The following is a 9,368-nucleotide window of genomic DNA, read 5'->3' on the forward strand; positions in this document are numbered from 1 at the left end:
AGAAAATAATATTTGGGTGGAGTAAACTTTAAAACCAGGGTCCTGAAACGGTAGCCCCTGGTATTGCAGGAACATAGTATTGGATTTGATAGTAGAATTTAATGTAAGCCCCAATTTAATCCAGTAGATGGCAGTAATGCGCCTAAAAGCTTGTCAACCACCACTAACAAAGCAACACACGAAGAAGAAGAAGAAATGGAGGAAGGGATAGCTTAGGTTGAGCACAGCTAGTCACATTAGATGATTTAATGATGTAATTCCTACATTCATGGCGTATTTAACGTTTCCGCCATGTAGATATCCCGCACACGTATAAACACGCTGAGTCTGATTAACGAAGAAACATTTAAAAACATGATTCCAGTAGCTGCTATCGTTAGCCACCTAGCCTAGCCTAGCCTTAGCATTAGCATCCCGGTTGCCTAACAACGGAGAGGAAGAGCGCGTTCCAGGTTGCGTAGCAACGGAGAGGACGCGTAAACAGCTGATGTGTGTTGTTTTTAATGAGTTAAAGCTTTTATTTAGTGTGAGTGGCAGCTGCTAGAGCTACTACACAGCATGGCGGATGATGGCAGACGGGGGGAAGAAGAGGAGAGAGGCCCTGGAGCTGCTCACCAGGTGTTTGTAGTGATGGAGTGTCTGCTGGAGAAGTTAAAGGTGTTAAACTATGAAGAAGATGTGCTGAGCAAACACAACATGAAGAACCTGTCTAGGTGAGAAATGACTGAGGAGCAGGTGTTAGGTATTCAGCTGCATCCTGTTAATAATAACATGGATTTATGTGATTTAATGTGGGGTGTTTTTCTTCTTTCTTTCTTTTTTTTTTTTTTTTTTTACATTTATTTCTGTTCATTTATTGTGTATTTAAAAAGCTGCAAATATAACACTGGGATAGTTTGACAGTTTCATATATGATAAATATTGAGTTAGTAGTTAAAGTATTACAGTAAAAGTACTGCAGTATTATGAGCGATGTAGTATGCAGTATTACAGTAAAAGTACTGCAGTATCATGAGTGATGTAGTATGCAGTATTACAGTAAAAGTACTGCAGTATTATGAGTGATGTAGTGTGCAGTATTACAGTACAAGTACTGCAGTATTATGAGTGATGTAGTGTGCAGTATTACAGTAAAATATGGCAGTATTATGAGTGATGTAGTATGCAGTATTACAGTAAAAGTACTGCAGTATTATGAATGATGTAGTATGCAGTATTACAGTAAAAGTACTGCAGTATTATGAGCGATGTAGTATGCAGTATTACAGTAAAAGTAGTGGTTTGGTCCCTCTGACTGATATATTATTATATATGACATCATTAGATTATTAATAGTGAAGCATCAGTGTTAGAGCAGCATGTTACTGTTGTAGCTGCTGGAGGTGGAGCTAGTTTACACTACTTTATATACAGTTAGCTAGTTTAGTCCAGTGGTTCCCAACCTAGGGGTGGGGCCCCTCCAAAGGGTCAGCAGATAAATGTGAGGGGTGGTGAGATGATTAATGGGAGAGGAAAGAAGAAGAAACACTATAACTATCTTCTGACATTTTACAGATGACAAAGACCTGATTCACTGAGAGAATAATCATAAAATCATGTGAATACTTTATGAATCTTTCTGCCTTTTGCCTCTTTATGATCTCTTGTCTGTTTCCCTCCGTCAGACATTACTTCGTCTCCAGTCCGTATTTGGCGTCTAACCCTGGCGAGCAGTTCTTCATGTTCACCATCATAGCTGCGTGGCTCATCAACGCGGCAGGGCGGCCATTCAGCGAGCCGCAGGAGTACGACGAGCCCAACGCCACCGTGTCCAACATCCTGGCCGAGCTCAGAGCTTTTGTAAGCTGCCTTTCTATTACACTGGAGTTTTAACTGCTTCTCCTTACTATTTATTTTACTTGTGAGGTCCTACGAATGTTTTACTTACATAGGAGACATGTTTGACCCATCGCTGTGTCTCCCAGGGTGTTAAGGTGGACTTCGCGCCCTCCAAACTGAAATCGGGCTGCGGCGAGCATGTCTGCTTCGTGTTGGACCGGCTAGCCGAGGAGGCGCTGAAGAGGAGAGGGTTCTCCTTCAGAAGGTAACGACACGTTTTGCTCTGTTTCTGTCTGTTTATAGTTGAAGGTAAAAACATGACATCCATAGCTAACAGAACAAAACCTTTATGTCTATTTATTACAGATAAAGACAAAAAAAACAACGTAATACAAGAAAAGTAATATAAGGGTCAGTGACAAATAAGGGTTGGCCAGATGATCAATCTAGATTCAGGCTTCAGAGGTTTTATACGACACTGCCAGCTGAATTTCTGTCTTTACTTCGCTGGTTTTCATCACAGAATCTGATATCGATGCACTTTGACTTCCTGTTTCTTTCCTCCAGGCCGACCTACCCGACAGAATCCACAGAAGAAGAGTCGATGATGGAGGACGACGCAGAGCTCACACTCAGCAAAGTAGAGGAGGAGATGATCGTAGGTGTTCTTCTTCCTTCAGCGTGATGTTTCTCTCTCCTTAAATCTCACTTTAACACTTTAAACCTATGAATAGGATTCATGACATCACAACCAGTTCGGAGCCAGTCGTGGTTGTTTTGTTGTTTATTTAGTAGGAAGATTTTTCTTTTCATGATCTGTTATTCCGCCCGTTAGCTGTTATTATGGATCAAAGTAAAGTGAGGGAGAGTCTGTAAGTCACGAAGAAACACATTTAAACACATTTATATTTTATATCATTAGTCAAAAATCATCTGTTTGTGGATAAAAAGACTCAGAACTGAACTTATGTGGAAATGTACAGATTTAATCGATGATAATCTTCAGCTTTTTGATGCTTCTTGACTTAAAGAGAAACCATTAAGTTCAGCCAATCAAAATGAGGTTTAGAGCTTCGTCATATCTCTGTTTGGGTTCATGAATGTTTCTGGTGTTTGTGTTTAAACTCAGGAGGAGCCCGATGACGATGAGGAGAACGTGATGGACCTCGAGGCCCTGAAGCTACGGACCTCTCACACTGTGAGCTCACACAGACCATAACATTAACCTGCAGATATTTAGATAATTGGTTTGTTTTATTCAAGCAGAAATACTCTAGCTGCAAAAAGTAAATTAAACACCAACTATTTTGATAAGCAATTAATCATTTTGAGTCTTTGTTAAAGAAAAAGAAAAAGTCCAGATTCTCTGATTCCAGCTCCTCAGATGTGAATGCTTTCTGCTTTTTTTGTGTTGTGGACAAAACGAGACATTTAAAGACGACATCTTGAGCTTTTGGGAAACACAGATCAGCATTTTTATCATTTTATGGAACAAACAATTCATCAACTAATCAACAGATTAATTCTAGTCAAAATAATTGTTAGTTGCAGCTCGAAAAAATACCAAACAGCAACTTGTTAAAGTTTTTTATTGTAAAGATTTGCTGTTTTTTTCTTTGTCTTATGTGACAGTAAAATGATTTTTGGGTTATTGGTTGTTATTTTATAAAGATGCCACGATGAGTTTTAAGAAATAGTAAAATACATGTTTTTACAGTTTTCTGACCAAACGATATGTTTAATTTTGACGGACATCTTCATGTTTTGGGACATTTTGAGCAGCTTCTCTTTCACTCCAGTCAGCTCTTTTTATTCATAAAGTGTTTTTTGGTAAATTGGAAACCTGCCACAACTTGATGATGATAATGATTAAAAACTGATCACGTCGTTTGTTCTCCGCTGGTCTCTGACAGGAAACGGATCCGTCCACCAAACCAGACGAGATCATGGAGTCAACGGTTGACGCGGCGGAGTGGAACCTGGAGGTGGAGCGAGTCCTGCCGCAGCTCAAAGTCACCATCAGGACGGACAACAAGGTGAAAGCTCTCCTCAGAAAGATCAGTATCAGTTTTTAATTGTTTTTTTAAATAGTAAAAGCAGAGTCGAGGTTTCTGGCACAACTTCAGGTACTTCCAAGGTGCTCAGAGAAGAAATAAAAGGCAAAAAAGGCAAAACTTGAGCAACACTTTATCGTTACACCAACACACTCTTAAGTATCAGATCAAATATCACCCATGTCTCTTATTGGATACTCCTCTTGCCCTCCTACCTGTCTGCGATAATATGATACATGCCTGGATGCACATAATTGGTTATTTTTAATGTAATTTTTTTTACTTTTTGAATTTTTTTCTGCCTTATAATGACCCTATTTAAATGCTGTTTGTAATGTGTTTTATAGTGTGTATAGTGTGTGTTTTATTCAGTCAATAGGTATATAGATTCTAGATAACAGCATAAAGTAATTAATGCATGATGTTAATGACTGAAAAGGTATAGGCAGAAGCATAAAATCCCACATTAAATTAAGCTACCCACCAAAAAATGATAATGAAAATGAATCAAACTTTCTTCTTATCTTTGCTTCTTGTGGATTTCTGTTTTTACCTTCTAAGGCCTCTAAAAGTGATTCAAATAAAACAAAAGAAGTTATTTTTCCAGAGCTGCAACATTAGCCGATCAACCGAAGATTAATCAGCAACTATTTTGATAACTGAATAATAATCGTTTTATAAAGCAAAAATGTGAAAAATTAGCTTGTTTCAGCTTCTCAGAGTCAACATACTATTACCAGTTATTAGTCCTCATCAATCCCATTAAGAAGAACAGGTTTATTATTAATATCATTGACGTTTTGAACACTGCTGTGCTTCATCAGACTCACTAAATATATCAGTTTCCACCACTGACCTTCAGACACTTTTTGTGAGCCAAGCATCTAAAATCAGGTTGGCAGCAGGAGAGAAATCCAGATTTACCCAGGAATTCTGTCTGACTGAGCTCTGGTGTCTCTGTTTGTTCTGCAGGACTGGAGAGTCCACGTGGATCAGATGCATCAACACAGAGACGGGATCAAGTCGTCACTCAAAGAGGCCAAGGTGCGTTCACTGACCTGGTTCACAGCATTGATGATTCTCTATTAGTCTGTCTCTGGCTCCACCTGCTGGATGCATTCAATCATCAATGAAAAAACGTTAGTACTATGAGACACTGAAATGTTTGAATCAGCCTTTAAAGTGTTCGTGTTTGGCTGTGATGTCTCTGCAGAGCTACCTGGACAAGCTGCAGGAGGACATCGGAAAGACTCTGGAGAAGGTGAGCAGCAGAGAGAGATACATCAACAACCAGCTGGAGCTTCTGATCCAGGAGTACCGCGGCGCTCAGGCCAAACTCAGCGAGGTGAATTTACAGTTTACACCCGAACTCTCAGCTTGCATCAATCAGAAGAGGCAGGAACACGAACTAGAATTCATAGATGGGTCAATGATGTTTTTATTGTGTACATGTGGTTTAGTTTAAATTTAAAGGGTTAAAATGTGAAAATAAACGTATGAATAACTTGCACACATTCTTTTTTTGTGGACCCTGCATCAAATTTCTGCTTTTAATCCATTTTGAGAGAATATATTAGAGGATTATGGCAAAAATGTCTAATGGTGTAACCATAAAAACGTTGTACCAAATAATTAAACTTGCTTAAAAACTGTAAATTGTCAATAAAACACCATATCAACTAGTTTGGCATGATCTTACATTATAACTTTTATATTAAATAAAGGTAATGGAATACAATTGTTCTAAATATTACATTTACTCTGGTAACCATGGAGATCAGGAACCAGACTGCTTTCTTTCTTTTTCCTCCTACTTATTTTTCATTATTTCTCTTCTTCCTCCTTTTTCTGTCTTTCTTTTTTTCTTTCTTGCTTTCATTCTTTCTTCCTAGGTGGATAATTAAGCAATAACAATATTATCATGAATCTTAATCATTAGCATAATAATACATCATTCCAAAACTAGATGAGACACTAATGATGACGTTGTGTTCTTCATCTTAAGGCTAAAGAGCGCTACCAGCAGGCCAGCGGAGGCGTGACTGAGAGGACCAGAGCCCTGGCAGAGGTCAGTGAACGCATCATCCAGGACGCTGCTTTTGTTACTGAATACATATATTGCTGTTTTTAATTCCTTTGAAATCAATATATTTTTTTAAATATTTAGTAAATAAATCATGACGTGGGCTTATTTGGAGCACACGTGGGCTTAAATGTTGTCACAGTACCAATTAAACCCACTTTATTCATCAAATATCTTTATTTTATATTCCAAAATCTACATGAACTAATTAATACATTTTCAAATGAGAGATAAATGTTGCTTCATAAGAAATGATCTCCCTTATAAATCATGTCAGTATCCATGAAAAACAGCTGGACTTAGATTTTGGTGCTTAATGGGAACATTTACCCTAACAGCTGAAAACATTGGTTAGACATAGTTACATTACTTATTACATTTTAAATAGAGTAACTAGTAATCTGTAACCTATTATATTTCTAAACTAACCTTCCCAACCTTGTGTATGTGTATTTTTAGGAGGACTCACAGCTCCAGTGAATATATGTAGAGACAGTTTGTGTGTTTGTGTTTCAGATCAGTGAGGATCTGGACAAAGTGAAGCAGGAGATGGAGGAGAAAGGCAGCAGCATGTCTGATGGAGGTGAGACTGAAGAACGATCAAATCATTGATTTCTAGCGTTTGTATGAAACTTGATGGTCTGTGTGTCTGTGTCCAGCTCCGGTGGTGAAGATCAAGCAGAGTCTGACCAAACTGAAGCAGGAGATCGTTCAGATGGACGTGAGGATCGGCGTGGTGGAGCACACGCTGCTGCAGGCCAAGCTCAAGGAGAAGTCCAACATGACGCGGGACATGCACGCCACCAACATCCCCGAAACCGCCGCCGGGGCCTTCTCATAGGCTCACCAACAACGCCAAAAACACATCGACACCAAACAAACTCAGAACTGAAGCGATGATGACTTTGCATCCCTGAAACTTTGGAAAGTCCTGGAGATTTCTCTGTAAAATTTAGCTTCCATCATTCTTCAGGAGTAATAATACAACACTTCACATTTTGCTCCTGGTCCAAAATGAAGCGTATTTATTTTTTGGCATATTTTTTTGTATGTATGTTATTTAGCATATGTTCTGTGTGTGAATATGAATATAAAATACATTTTTAATACAGTTAATAATTTCTGTGTTTAAAAGTCATTTTTTGTGTTGTGTTTGCATGTGAGTGGAGGGATTTTCTCTTTTTACAGTGAAACTAAATATAATAATTATTATAATATTAAAATTATATTATAGATATGATTATATATATATATGTACACACAAGCACACACACATATATAGATAGATACATGGGTCAATGACGTATAAGGATTTAGAACAACTCAATTGTAGAATAATAAAAACAAGCATATCTAATGCAGTAGTTCAAACATTCAGAATGTTGTGTACATGAAGCTCCATATTATACATTTGAAAATAAGTGATTTTAGTGGGTTTTTCAAGATTAATTGGCACTGGCCTTTAAAAAGAGTCATGTGGTGCGACCATGATTCATCTTGAAATAAATTAATTTAGTTAACATGCTTCACATTTTTTTTTTACAAGTTTTCAGTAATATAAAGTGTTTGGAAACAAAGTATTTGCATTTTTTTTTTAATTTTTGTAAATGATGGTCTTTTATTTATATAAGATATTTCAAGATGAATCATGGTCGCACCAAATGACTTTTTTTTCAGGCCAGTGCCAATTAATCTTGAAAAACCCACTAAAATCACTTTCAAATTGTAATATGAATTGTCAGGTACACAACATTCTGAATGTTTGAACTACTGCATTAGATATGCTTGTTTTTATTATTTAAAATTGAGTTGTTGAAAATCCTTATACGTCATTGACCCCCATATAAATAACCATTTATTTAATGTAATCTATAAATGGCCACCAGATGGCAGCAGCGGGCCAATAGATTCATATACATAGCCATTTATTTAATGTAATCTAAAAAATGGCCACCAGATGGCAGCAGCGGACCAATTGTTTGTTTTTAACTTGTTGAGACTCATTTTAATATATATACGACTGAAAGGAAGAAATTACTGAACATTTATAGTTTATATATTATAATCGATGTAATATAACATATATATTATACACAAATGACACATCTACAGGGGTTTTTCCACTACAGGGATGTTTCTGTGGGATTTTAAGGGAAGTTTGAATCCGTTTTTCTTGTCACGTTAATGAAGCTTATGCCGGAAGTTGAGGTACTTCGCCTTCAAAATAAAGGAAAAGGCGAGTTACAGCCAAAAGAAGAAAGAATATATTTAAATCTGAATGTTATTTACTAATGAGAGTTTGTCTAAAAGTGGAGTTTCATTACGTTTGAGTGTTTTAATTAGCCTAAATTAATCAATTAATGAATCACTTGTAGCTTAATGAAGGTGATTAGTTCCATAGCAAAGAAAAACTAATTAAAAACACAAAGTAATAATGAGTCTATTATATAAATACAACTAAATACATTAATAATATGTGAGCATATAATCAAATTTGTATTCTTGCATTACATAAATCACATCTGACATATTTCTCTGTTAAATTAATGTTTTTAAAATGCAGATATTTAACATAATTAACACAGATGTTTACAGTAATACAGATTAATCTTACATGTAATTATATACTGGATAAGATTTTAAATTGAATGTTTGTGGTAATTAATAAAAATCAGTTTTGTTTTATATACAGATATATTTATATCATACTTTCTTCTAATTTTTGCTTCTTGTGGATTTCTGTTTTACCTCCTAAAGCCTTTAAAAGTTATTCAAATAAAACAAAATAAGTCTTTTTTTAGAGCTGCAAGAAGAATCACCCGAAGATAAATCAGCAACTATATTGATCATTTAATCATCATTTTAGTGATTTTTAAAAGCAAAAGTATGACAAATAAAGTCGTTTCAGCGTCTCATATGTGACGATTTATTGGTTTTCTGTGTTGAACATGATGATTTTTGGCTGTTAGATAAAAACAGACATGATGTAACTTTGTATATATTTTTTTCACTATTTTCAGACATTTTATGGACAAAATGATTAACAGGTGAATAACAACAATAATGCAGAGTCTCAGACAGACTTTGCTTTATTTTTAAGGAGTCATAGTCAAAAAAGAAGCATGTGAGGCACTCTATGCTTTTACTATGGAACATGTGTTTTACTTTGACAGGACAGGACAAACTGTTTCCTTTGTGGAGGCTCAGTGACAGCTGCGACGCTCCGAGCTGCAGACTTTAATCAACCCAATAAAATAATCACGGTTTTAAAAAAAGAAAGACTGAAGTCCAGAAGGAAAAATAAGAGGAAGAGGAAGAGGAAGTTAAACTCTACAGGAAAAACTTATTTCCTTCCTTTTACAGAGAAACCTGCAGCAACATAAAACGGTGAGTTCAGCTCTTTGTCTGCATTT

The 9,368-nt window shown here is 36.3% G+C and overlaps 1 protein-coding gene across 1 annotated transcript; it reads left to right on the forward strand.

The window, feature by feature from the left end:
* The first annotated feature begins 217 nt into the window (after positions 1–217).
* Positions 218–6,940, forward strand: ift57 (intraflagellar transport 57 homolog (Chlamydomonas)). Its single transcript, XM_062429030.1, has 11 exons — positions 218–713; positions 1,665–1,839; positions 1,965–2,083; positions 2,386–2,476; positions 2,948–3,016; positions 3,732–3,854; positions 4,845–4,916; positions 5,086–5,217; positions 5,878–5,940; positions 6,472–6,538; positions 6,615–6,940. The coding sequence occupies exons 1-11, from the start codon at positions 559–561 to the stop codon at positions 6,794–6,796; spliced, it is 1,248 nt and encodes a 415-aa protein (XP_062285014.1). The 5' UTR covers positions 218–558; the 3' UTR covers positions 6,797–6,940.
* Positions 6,941–9,368: the final 2,428 nt, after the last annotated feature.

The sequence above is a fragment of the Scomber scombrus genome, chromosome 11 (genome assembly GCF_963691925.1).
Source record: "Scomber scombrus chromosome 11, fScoSco1.1, whole genome shotgun sequence".
In the NCBI taxonomy this organism is placed as follows: domain Eukaryota; kingdom Metazoa; phylum Chordata; class Actinopteri; order Scombriformes; family Scombridae; genus Scomber; species Scomber scombrus.

What these genes read in the sequence shown, in the direction of transcription:
- ift57 (XM_062429030.1), top strand. Translation starts at nt 559, where the DNA reads ATGGCGGATGATGGCAGACGGGGGGAAGAAGAGGAGAGAGGCCCTGGA. An exon ending in CCATCAGGACGGACAACAAG is followed by an intron (nt 3,855 to 4,844) that starts GTGAAAGCTCTC and finishes TTTGTTCTGCAG; the next exon opens with GACTGGAGAGTCCACGTGGA. An exon ending in CGTCACTCAAAGAGGCCAAG is followed by an intron (nt 4,917 to 5,085) that starts GTGCGTTCACTG and finishes ATGTCTCTGCAG; the next exon opens with AGCTACCTGGACAAGCTGCA.